General features: G+C 38.0%; 1 protein-coding gene across 2 annotated transcripts in view; it reads right to left on the reverse strand.

Moving 5' to 3' along the window:
* PTPRR (protein tyrosine phosphatase receptor type R) overlaps window positions 1–12,844 on the reverse strand; it is a 274,870-nt gene that overhangs the window by 91,310 nt on the left and 170,716 nt on the right. For both annotated transcript variants that reach the window (XM_042992752.1, XM_042992753.1), the window contains one exon: window positions 2,314–2,576. In XM_042992752.1, the coding sequence (XP_042848686.1) occupies window positions 2,314–2,576 (263 nt within the window). The remainder of the gene's footprint in view (window positions 1–2,313; window positions 2,577–12,844) is intronic.

Genomic DNA, 12,844 nt, shown 5'->3' on the forward strand with positions numbered 1-12,844 from the left:
GCAATAGGTACTTCCTAGAGGATTTCACCACTGGCCTTGCTTAGAATTGGCAGTGCATGATGATAGTAAAAGTTAGTCTGACTTTTAGGTAGTTTTATTATCATCTTTAAATCATCTGTAGAAAATGACCACCTTATTGCTTTCATCGGAGCAAATCTCTTCTGCCACCCCGCTTGTGGTACATCACCTCAGATACTTGCTTTGAGGTTTCATTTAGAAGCAAATCAATGTACAAAACTCATTTGAGTGACAAAAGCAAAAGAGCCTGAAGGAAGCAAAGAAGTCAAGTTTAACCCCTTCATATTACAGATGAAGAAAGTAAGGCCCAGATAGGTGAATGACGCATATGAAGCCACTCAATCCAGCAAAGGGCAGAGCTGGGTCTGGAATCCAGTTCTCCGGACTCCTGGTTAGTCTCCAGGAGAAAGTTCCATCTTGTCTACAGCCCAGACAGCAGTGTTGTGGTACCCAACTAAGAAAATAGTACCTGGAGATCCACATGGATCCATCAGGAAACCAACCAGTATTTGGGGGTGATGAGGAAGGGAGGAAGACTTGATTGCTCTCTGTTTTTCTTCTGTTATGGAGTCAAAGTGTTCTCCCTTTATAGGACTTTAGAGATCACTGCAACAAATCCCTTTCCTTTTACTTCATTCATTTTTTTGGACAATATTTCAAAAAATTTGAATGACCACTTTGGTCTTCTGAAGTTTTTATATTTTCTAAAGGGATGTGGCATGTGTGAGTGTGTGTGTGTGTGTGTGTGTGTGTGTGTGTGTGTGTGTGTGTGTGTGATGGGATATATATTTAGAGATGTGATCTGAAAACCTAAGACAACAAAAAGGACAGTGACAGAAAATGAAGATATAGGAAAATAAGAGGAAAAGGAACCAGGGGAGTGTACCTTGAGAGCCTCTCAGTTCCCCCACTACCCTCACATGCAGTGTTGGATATAACATCAATCATATATATATATATATATATTTTTTTTTTGAGAGAAAGGGAAATAGAAAGGGAGTGAATGGGGGAGAGGGGCAGAGGGAGAGAAAGAGAGAGAAAGAGAGAGAGAATCCTAAGTAGGCTCTACACTTACCACGGAGCCCAATGGGGGGCTTGATCCCACAACCCTGGGATCATGACCTGAGCCAAAATCAAGAGTCGTATGCTTAGCCGACTGAACCACCCAAGTACCCCATTCATATTTTAAGTATAGATAGGAAGCTTCTTACTTTAAGAAATACCACGCGGGGTGGGGGGGGCGCCTGGCTGGCTCAGTCGGTTGAGTGTCCTACTTCTGCTCAGGTCACGATCTCACGGTTTGTGAGTTTGAGCCCCATGTCGGGCTCTGTGCTGATAGCTCAGTGCCTGCTTCAGATTCTGTGTCCATCTCGCTCTCTGCCCCTCTCCCGCTGTACTTTGCCTCTCTCTGTCTCTCAAAAATGAATAAATGTAAAAAAAAATTAAAAAGAAAGAAATACCTTGGGAAAGCTTTACTTAATATTTTGGAGGAAGTAAAGAATTAGCTCTTTTATGTACTTTGCATATCATGGTTTTCATATATTGGCTTTGTTTTGAGTGAGAATGTGTCAGTGTAAGTACATCACAAAGGCAGGTAAAGCAACTAAAAAAAATGTCATGGATTTTGAGATTTACTGTTTGCTCAGAAGAAGCAGAGGGACAACTTCATAAAAAATTGATTTGTGGGGTGCCTGGGTGGCTCAGTTGGTTGAGTGTCCAACTCTTGATTTTGGCCCAGGTCATGATCTCACAGTTTGTGAGTTCAAGCTGTGCATCGGGCTCTGTGCTGACAGTGTGGAGTCTGCTTGGAATTCTCTATCTCTGCCTCCCTTTTTCTCTGCCCCTCCCCTGCTCACACTCTCGTAAAATAAATAAATAAAACTTTAAAAAATTGATTTGTGACAATGATTCTTCCCACTTCACATCAAACAATGTGGGCTTTGGTAGGAAATACCTTAAGTTTATTCCTAGTCCTTCTATCTACCAGAGTTTCAATGACAATTAAAGGAGATAGTGTTATGTTACATCATCAGCCCTTAAAATGTACTCAGTACATTTGATTATAGAAGCTGTTCTGTACTTGAAGATGACCTTGGCTTGGGTCTCCACAGGTTAAATGGAATCTGAGGTAACGAAAATATTTTTGTAACATAGCTAGATTCTTTGTAACATAGCAAGATGGCAGTAAGCGATTTTAAATCCAATATGCCAATCATCTCTGGTTCTATCATTTTTAGATGGTGAATAATCTTAAAAAAAAAAGTAACCTGTAGGGGGATACAGAAAAGCTCTTACCTCTCCTGAAGTCCTATGGGCTTCATTTTGAAAGGAGAAGGGCAGACAGCGGTGGTAGCTTTGATCTCAGGAGTGTATCGGCCTTGAGGGTCCACAACCACATTCAGCACCTTTGGGGCTTGCTCGGGCTGGACCATGCTGTTGACTGTCTTTGCCTCAGACTGTGCTGGCTGTAATGCAATGGGTGATAGGTGGATCTCCTGATTTTTCTCTTTATCTTGTCGCAAGGAAAACTGAAACTTTTCTTTTAATCTGTAAAGAATCTATAGAAGGAGATACAAAGTCTTGCTGTCATATTTTGCACACTAAACAACAAAATATAATCTCTTCCAACCCAACCCAGAAGACAAACTAAAATGAAGGTTCAATGATAATACAACTAAGCAAAGCCTTCCAGAATGGTCTCTCAATTTTATTATATTGAGATTTTTTTCCCCAAAAGGATATGGTTGGTATTTCTAGTTGTTAAACAAATGTGTTAATGGATCTATTCTTCAAATATATATTCAAAAGAAAATTTGGCTAATTTTATGAAAGTGCCAGATGTCAGTTTGATCACATGCAAATCTTTATTCAAAATGGCTGAAATGGAAGGCTGATGAAAGGAAGAGCCATGAAATATGTATGGGCTGATGACATTTACAGAAACAGAGATCTGCATCCAGTACAACATGGGAGAATAAAATCTTGTAAAATATAATGAAAACATGGTTATGTTATAAATCTTAATTTCTTATGTTGGTAAATATCCACACTAGCCATGTATTAACTTGAATATCTTGTAACTTCTTGAAAAATTTAAATGTAGGGCACTTATCAAAGAATAATTTGGATAACCAGAATTTCATTTCTTACCTCTTTCCCCTTTTAATTAAAAAAATTTTTTTTAATGTTTACTTATTTTTGAGAGAGAGAGAGAGACAGAGTGCGAGTGGGAAGAGGAGTAGAGAGAGACACACACAGAATCTGAAGCAGGCTCCAGGCTCTGAGTTGTCAGCACAAAGCCTGACGCAGGGCTCGAACTCATGAACCACGAGATCATGACTTGAGCTGAAGTCGGGAGCTTAACCGACTGAGCCACGCAGGCACCTTCTCCTTTTTAATCTTGAATGCATGTAGGAAAAAGCAAATATATTACTTTCCTCCATTCTCAGAGTCCTTTCTGGAATGGCTAATTCACTTCAGAAATGGTAGGATTGTCATTTTTAAATTTTTGAAGGAATTGGGCTGACTTTGCTCAAACCCTCCATGGACTGAATTGTGAGGAAGTAGAGTTTGTTTCTCATCCTCAGCCTTCTCTTTTAATAAGTTTTTCTTTTCTATTTTTATTTATTATTTTCCTTTTTAATTTATGATTGACTTTTATTTTCTAGAGAGGGAAAGAGTATGCAAGCGAGGGACAGGGACAGAGGGAGAGAATTTTTTTTTTTAATGTTTATTTATTTATTTTGAGAGAGATAAAGCTCTAGTGGGGGGAGAGCGGAGAGCAAGAGAGACAGAATCCCAAGCAGGCTCCAAGCTGTAAGCTCAGAGCCCAATGCAGGGCTTGAACTCATGAACCATGAGATCATGACCTGAGCCAAAGTCAGGAGTCAGACACTCAACTGACTGAGCCACTCAGGTACCCCTATTTCAACTTTTTTTAAAAAAGATTATTTTATCTTTTCTAGTTTTATTAAGATGTAATGGACATATAACATTATATAGTTTAAGGCATACAACATAATGATTTGATTTTTTTTTTCTCTTAATGCTGACTCCTCTACTCCAATTACCGCAGAAACTATATGCCCTTGGGGTGCCTAGTTGGTGGCTCAGTTGGTTAAGTGGCCAGCTTTTGGTTGCAGCTCAGGTAATGATCTCATGGTTCATTGAGTTCAAACCATGTGTTGGGCTCTGCACTGACAGTGCAGAACCTGCTTGGGATTCTCTCTCTCTCCCTCTCTCTGCCCCTCCTCTGCTCTCTCTCTCTCTCTCTCTCTCTCTCTCTTTCTCTCTCAAAATAAATAAACTTAAAGAAGAAACTAGATGCCCTTGTATTTCTTCAAGTATGTTCTCAGGAAGTGACTTGATAAGTTAATGCACATAAAGGGGTGACTTAACCCATTGTCTGTAATTACAGCACTGACAATGTCTGCATTTTAAAAAGCTTTAGGCCAACTGAACTCCCTTGTTTAATGTCTGAAATCCATTAGCTGAAAGAGTGATATTTTAAGGGAGAGGGCTTTCTTGGCACTTTTCAATCATATTCACTCTAACTAGTCCTAAGACTAAGTCTTTCTTTCAAAGTCTTTTAAATTCTAGTTATATCTATATTTGAAATCTACTGGAAAAAAAAAATATATATATATATTTGTTAAAGAATTAATAAACAGAAAAATTGAGAAATAAATTGAGAAAGAAATAATCTGAAATAATGGAGAAGATAAATACCTTTGAGAATGTATTTCAGGAAAATTTTAGAGAATATTTGTCTAATGTTCTTAAAATACATTGGTAGCACTTGTGGGTATTTATTTGAGGAAAATGAAAACACTAATTCGAAAAGATATATACATACTTTATATATTTATGTAGTAACAATAGCCATGATATGGAAGCGACCTCAGTGTCCATCCACTGATGAATGGATAAAGAAGATGGCATATATACACAATGAAATATTACGCAGCCATAAAAAGAGTAACATCTTGCCATTTGTAATAACATGGATGGACTTAGAGTGCATTATACTAAATGAGATAAATCAGAGAAAGACAAATGCTATATAATTTCAGTTATATGTGGAATCTAAAAAACAAAACCAATGAGCAAAGAAACAAACAGAAGCAGACTCATAAATACAGAGAACAAACTGGTGGTTGCCAGAGGGAAGGGGGTAGGGTAATGAGGGAAATAGGTGAAGGGGATTATGAGGTACCAACTTCCATTTATACAATATAGAAGTAACAGAAGCATAGGCAATAGACTCAATAATACTATAATAACATTGTGTGGTGGCAGTGGTGACTATGTTTATCATGCTGAGCACTGAGTAATATATAGAATGGTTGAATCACTATATTGTACACCCGAAACTAACACACATTGTATGTCAACTTTACTACAATGATAAAAATAGAAAATGGTTAAAATGTGCAAAAAATATGTTGTTAAAAAGTCTGCTTAACAAAATAATATTCTAAAAAATCAAAAAGAAGCAAAACACAGCAATGTAAGATGAAAAGGTATCAGACTGAGATGAAGAAGAAAAGGAATTTAAAAGCTGAAAACTCGGGAGCAGGATGAAAATCTTTTAAGCAGCAAAGAACGGAAATGACAATGCAGAAAACACAGCCAATGGCATATGTGGCAAAGTCAGGAGATTGCCTGGAATATATAGCAAAAAGATAAGAGAACAAGGTTAAAACAAGGGAAACAATGGCATACAGAAGTCAGAGAAAAGTCACTGTGAACGATAAACCAGACTAAGTGAGAGAGCTGTGAATCATTCAGAACTATTTTTCAGTGCCCACTGAATGTCATGTATTGTGAGACCTACTGAGGATTCTGCTATGAACAAAATAGACTATACCCTGTTCTCATGGAATTAGAGATATGGAATGAAAAAGGTGCTCAGCCAAAAAACATGTCAGTTGAAAAAAGAATAAATGTGAGGAGAAAATGGGAGAGTTTTTGTGACAGAGGAAAAAATGCATTTACAAAAAAATGCATGAATTCCACACCTCGATAAATTGAAGTTCATGAGAATGAAGCTAATAGTATCTCAAATACACAAGGTGTCAGGGAATATACTGCCTGTGTACATTTCCTGGAAAAAATTAACCCAAACTCATGAGAAAGATGACTCAAAATTAAGAACTGAAGAACTAGAAATTGTGATATAAAAGGGAGTTTTGAAATTATGTAAAAATGAGTGAAAATGAAATTTAATTATGTCTCAGGTCCAACATCTCAGATTATAACAAGACAGAGGTTTGGGCAGAGAGGTAAGAAATAGGAGTGATTGTACATTAAGTGATTTATTTATTTATTTAATTTATTTAATTCTCATGTTAGATAACATACCTTGTAGTCTTGTCTTCAGGAGTAGCATCCAGTGATTTATCACTTACATACAACACTCAGTGCTCATCTCAACAAGTGCCCTCTTTAATGCCCCTCACCCATTTTCCCTCCTCTTCCCCCACCCCATCAACCCTCAGTTTGTTCTCTGTATTTAAGAGTCTCTTATGGTTTGCCTTCCTCTTTTTTTTTAATCTTATTTTTCCTTCCCTTCCCCTAGGATCAGCTGTTAAGTTTCTCAAGTTCACATATGAGTGAAGTCATGTGATACCTATCTTTTTCTGAGTGACTTATTTCGCCTAGTATAATACCCTCCAGTTCAATCCATGTTGTTGCAAATGGCAAGAGTTCATTCTTTTTCATTGCCGAGTAGTATTCGATTGTGTATGTGTATATTCATCAGTTGATGGACATTTGGGCTCTTTCCATAATTTGGCTATTGTTGACAGTGCTGCAATAAACATTGGGGTGCATGTGCCCCCTAAGTGTCTTTGAAATTAGGGATACAGATGGAATCAGAGTTAGAATGATCACTATAGGTCCTTCTGACTTAATTATACACTGAAAAAATTACAGTCCATCTGAATCATGTGGCTTGCCCAAAGTCAGCAGTCAGTGAGGGCAGATCCAAGTCCTGGGGCAGTTCTGCTTTGCAGACCCATGTACTTTCCACACCCTTACATTACTTCTGGTGCTGCTCTTTGCCATGCTATCATTCTTAACGATTGACTCTGACATCACATCTGCTGCAGATCGGTTCTCACCACTGGCTTTCAACACCACCAAATCTAAGAGTATACCTTTTGTGGATTAAAATTTCTCTTTAAGGAAAAGGACTATGCACCTAGGGAGTATAACTACAAATGCATTCTTATAAATTGAACTGTCAGGCAATTAAAAATAATCCTTTTTGTCTTTTATTCAGTTCACTTCCTCGTACACTGGAAATTTTTATACTGGTGGCGTTCACTGACAAAGGTAGGGTAAAGCTAAATCTTAAATTTTTGAAAATGATGGTGCTAAATATTCCTATGAGAAATATTACTGCATAAGAAAAAAACAAGACATCTAGTATTAAGTGACAAATCTTCTTACTCTTATTATAATTACTTTTACGAGCTATAGGATAGAAAACATTGAAGATAAATATCCCTACCCTGTGTATGATGCCTAAGAACTGGGGGGGGGGCAGTTAATTTACTGCTTCTCTTCAGTTTTCATAACCCTCAAAGGCACTTTGCCACCACTTTGCACAAACAAAATCCTAGAAATATTAGAACAGTACCAATAAGATAACACAAGATTGCTAAGTTAAATACATAATTACTAAAAGGTGAGGCAATAGAATTTAAGGCAGGACATCTTTTTAATTTATTTTTATTGATTATTTTAAAAAATATTTATCTATTTAAGTAATCTCTACACCCAACATAGGGCTCAAACTCATGACCCCAAGATGAAGAGTCGCATGCTTTTCTGCCTGAGCCAGCCAGGTGTCCCTAACTTTTTATTTCTTAATTGCAAGCCAGCTATTTACTTGAATGAGAAGAGAAACAAATATATCTGTACCTTCACAAAAATATCTTTAATAAAAGATAATACATATGTTATATATTCTTAGTTCTTCACATCTGAATATAATATGTACATCAGAACATTTGATTGCCTGTTTACATTTGGGTTTTGGAGAAGCATATTTTCATTTCCAAATTAGAATATTTGGAGAAGCATATTTTCATTTTTAAAATGAAAATTTGGAGAAGCAAATACTTATTTTCAAAAATGAAAATGAGACAGCCAAGGAAATAACAGCTTTCTCAACAGCTCTTGACAAGTAACTTTTATGATTATATTGGTATAGAAGTAGCTCTAGTCCAAAGTCCTTCTTTACTTCATGAGTTTATGTTCTTGCTGAAGAACCTTTGCCACATATTTTTACAGTCATTGGCTTACTTCATCGCTGGTTACAGGTCAGCTTTTTAATCTGTGTCATATGTGTACAAACTGATGCCTACGCCTTTGATTAGGTAGAACTGATGCCTACGCCTTGGAGAATATATAATGCTTACAAGACACTTTAAAAATACTCAAGAGTGAGGACACCTGGGCGGTTCATTTGGTTGAGCATCCAACTCTTGATTTTGGATCAGATCATGATCCCAGGGTCATGGGATTGAGCCCTGCATCAGGCTCTGCACTGAGCATGGAATCTGCTCAAGATTTTCTCTCTCTCTCTCTCTCTCTCTCTCTCTTTCTCTCTCTTCCTCTCTCTTCCTCCCCCCCCCTTCTCTCTCTTTCTCTCTTTCCCTAAAATTTAAAAAAAATACTCAAGAGAGAGACTTGGTTGACAACACATGGAAAGAATGGAAGATGTTGTTACCTGGCAATAGGTGGGTTGTCATGGAATTAAGTTGTAAGACAGTGGTTCTCAACCAGCAGGGATTTAGCCCTTCAGGGGCATTTGGTAATGTTCTGAGATGGTTTTAGTTGTCATACTAGGGTGTGTGGTGGGGTGCTACTGGCATCTAGTGGGCAGAAGCCAGGGATGCTGCTAGATACTCGACAGTGCACAGGACAGATCCTCCTCTCTCCCCAATATAATTACCCAGTCCCTTTGTGTGCTCTTGGTCAAGTCACTGATCCTCTCAGGATCTTGGTTTCCTCATCAGTAAAATTAGGAAACTAAAATACATTAGTGTTTATGCATGGAGTCTATAGTTAATAATACAACATTGTATACTTAAAATACTTTGCTAAGAGGGTAGATCATATGTTAAGTGTTCTTATCACAATACAAAATAATAATAATTAAAAAATTGAGTGCCTGGTTGGCTTAGCAGGTTGAGCATCTGACTCTTGATTTCAGCTCAGGTTATGATCTCAGGGTTGTGGGACTGAGCCCCGTGTTGGGCTTCACGTTGACAGCATGGAGCCTGCTTGGGATTCTCTCTCTCCCTCTCTCTCCGCCCCTCTTGGCTCATGCATGCATGCGCTCTCTCTCTCTTTCAAAATAAATAAACTTTCAAAAAATAATAAAAAAATAGAGAGCAGGAGGACACTTTTGGAAGTGATAGGAAGATCTATGACAAAGATGGTGGTGACGGTTTCATAGGTATATACTTATCTCCAAACTCACCAAGTTGTGTCCATGAATCTGCACAGCTTTTTGTATGTCAATCATACTTCAATAAAGTGGCTTAAAAATACATGGAGTATTTAGGACCACACAGTAAATTTAGTGCCAATTTAGTACCAGTAAGTGTGCAATAAAGGGAAGACATTAAATATTGCTATTGTTATGATTTTTATTATTAAGAGGATTGCATTCTTAATACTTAAGAAGTAAACAGTTTTTATTAAGATAGGACAAAATTAAAAATTGCTTCAAGGCACATGCCTACTCTGAAAATGGTATGTTTTACAGAAATGGTTCTGTAAACAGATCATTCCAGCCAGAAATCTATTCCCATTTCCCTCAGTCTCTAGCAATTATATATAACCAATTAGAAGAGGGTAGCTGTTTATGTCCACCTGTGACATGTTTTCACTGCATGGGGCTCAGGCTATAGCAGGTGATCTGACATACAACTTCCTGTCTCAGCTACCAAGACCATGACTAGAAAACTTCTACATGACTAATAATTGGCTTTTTTATGGGTCTAACATGCTAAAACTTTTGTTGACATCAAGAGCTCTTTTCCTGTATTTTCTAAAATTGCTTTCCAGAAGCAATCTGGCTTGTAGATATCTCTAGCTACATTTCATAAATGCCTTTGCACTTTGTAATAAACCTCTAAGTACATTTGAAGACTTAATTTTGATGATAAATGTTCTTTCCATTGTTTATTGAAGTTTAATAACTAATTCTTAGTAATAAATTTCCCCTACCTAAAACAGACTGAATGGATTGGAAATTGCCCACACACTTTTCCTTGGAAAATTGTATTTGTCTGTTTGTCGCTCCACCCACTCTACATTCACATCTGAGAGGTGCTAAATAAGTCACACATTTGAAAATGTCATGCATGTCTAATTTTATGCCTGGCAATATAATTTTTTTTTATTTTAAGGAAAGTAAACAATATGCCACATTTCAAAAATTTTGCCAAGCCTTATGTTATTGTTACATAGCACACATAATCCACCATCACAGCAATTTACCTATAAAATTTCATAATAAAACCACATGCCTTTTGTTTCTGTGGTATGTAGGAAGGCTGGATCGAAATAATGGTATTTGATCTCTCATACATATAGTTATTGCCAGAGGGGAAATTCTGTATTGTGTCTTTTCTTTTGCATGGAATCAACAAAATCATGGGAAATAGAATCAGAATATTATGTGTTTGAAAATTGCAAAAGTGATAGCACAACTATTACTGAGAGAGCCAAGTAAAAAACTTACTTTAAATCAAGGTCACTATCAAAAGTACTTGAGCAAAGATAAGCTTTTTTAGAGAATCACATTTGACAAGTCCCTAAATGTGAACTGTTGACATGTCAGTGTTATAGTTGCATCAGATAAACTTAACTTCATGTTAAATCCAGTCTGAGTAGGTAAAAAATTTTTTTTTTCTTTTAAAATTTATTTATTCTGAAAGATAGAGAGAGAGTGGGGCAGGGGCAGAGAGAGAGGGAGACAGAGAATCCCAATCAGGCTCTGTATTGTCAGCATGGAGCCCTATGAGGGGTTTGAACTCACGAACAATGAGATCATGACCTGAGCCCAAATCAAGAGTTGGACGCTTTACTGACTGAGCCATCCAGGTGCTCCAGAATTTTTCTATCAGTATTAATTCCTTCATGTATACTGCTGGTTCCTCTGTTATTTTTTTTCCCTTTTTTTTAAAGCTTATTTTAAAGAGAGAGAGAGAGAGTATGTGTGTGTGTGTGTGTGTGTGTGTATACACACACACACACACACACACACACACACACACACACACACACGAGCGGGGGAGGGGCAGAGAGAGACGGAGAGAGAGAATCCCAAGCAGGTTCTGCGCAATCAGCACAGAGCCTGATGGCGCTGGATCCCATGAACTGTGAGATCATGACTTGAGCTGAAATCAAGTGTCAGATGCTCAACTAACTAAGCCACCTAGGCACCCCTCCCCTGTGACTTTTCAAAGCGACCTTTTCTCATGAAAATTTAAGATTGTGTTTGAAATACATCATTCTACTTCTTTCATTTATTCAAGGGCAACTGGAAGACACATGAAAAGTGTTGTTTCTCTCACTACCCCCACCTCCAACGTGTTCCTTGCCCAAGAAATGGGAGCTCCACCAGCCAGGTACTCAGCCAAATAAATGAGGAGTCAACCTTAATTTCTTTCTTTCCTTCTCCCTGAGAAGGGAGCAAATCCTGTCATTTCCGTTTACAAATAAATCCCAACCGTTCACTTCTCTCCATCTCCACCACCATCCCTCCTCTGGGCCATCATCATCTTTGTCACCAGGCTAACACAATGGCTTCCAGAAGAGTCCTACTGCTCCCAGCTTTGCCTCGTGTTCTGTCCCCAACCACTCTTCACCAGCACAGCACCTGCTCTTGTAAATCCACACATCAAATCACATCAAAGCTCTGCTTAAAACTTTCAGCTTCCACCCTTCTTGTTAAGCCCAGAGAGGCTGGCTTATTCCCACCTCAACTGCTCTGTCCTCTGCCTGGGAGGCCCTCTCCCCACATTGTCACATATCTTGGAAGTCTCCGAGGGTTCTGTTCTGCTCACTCACTATTAAGGTATCTCTTCACAGTGCTGCACAATATATAATTTTTTAAAAAAATGAATAGACTTCATTTTTTAAAATCAGTTTTAGGTTTACACAAAACAGCAAAGAGTACAGAGTTCTCATATACCCTCTCTCCCCTATTTCCCTAAACAATTTTCCCTATTAACATTTTGTATTAGTGTGGTCACATGTGTTACAATTGATGAGCCAATACTGGATATTATAATTAACTGAAGTCCGTAGTCTAGATTAGGGCTCGCTCTTTTTGTTGTACATTCTATGGGTTTTAACAAATCCATGATGCCGTGTATTCACCACCACAGTATTGTACAGAATAGTTTCACTGCCATAAAAATCCGCTGTGCTCTACCTATCCATCTCCTCTCCTGAAACCTCTGGCAACCACTGATCTTTTGATTATCTCTAAAGTTTTGCCTTTTCCAGAAGGTCAAATACTTGGAATCATGCAGCATGTTCAGTATTTGTTTAAAAAAAAGTACTAAATTATTATCTGTGTCCCCCCCCTCCCCCCCTTTAGAGTATAGGTCCTACAAGAACAGGGATCTTGTTCTCTCCTTTGGCCACAGTGCCAACCACAGGTCCACAGTGTATCCCCTGCAGGAATTTGTAGACTGAATGAATGGATGAATCTAACTGCCAACCAAGTGGACAGCAATCACCCATACTTTGGAAACATTCCTTTCTCGATTTGTTCTAGTAACTTCGGAGCAGA

This window comes from Panthera tigris, chromosome B4 (genome assembly GCF_018350195.1).
Source record: "Panthera tigris isolate Pti1 chromosome B4, P.tigris_Pti1_mat1.1, whole genome shotgun sequence".
Lineage (NCBI taxonomy): Eukaryota > Metazoa > Chordata > Mammalia > Carnivora > Felidae > Panthera > Panthera tigris.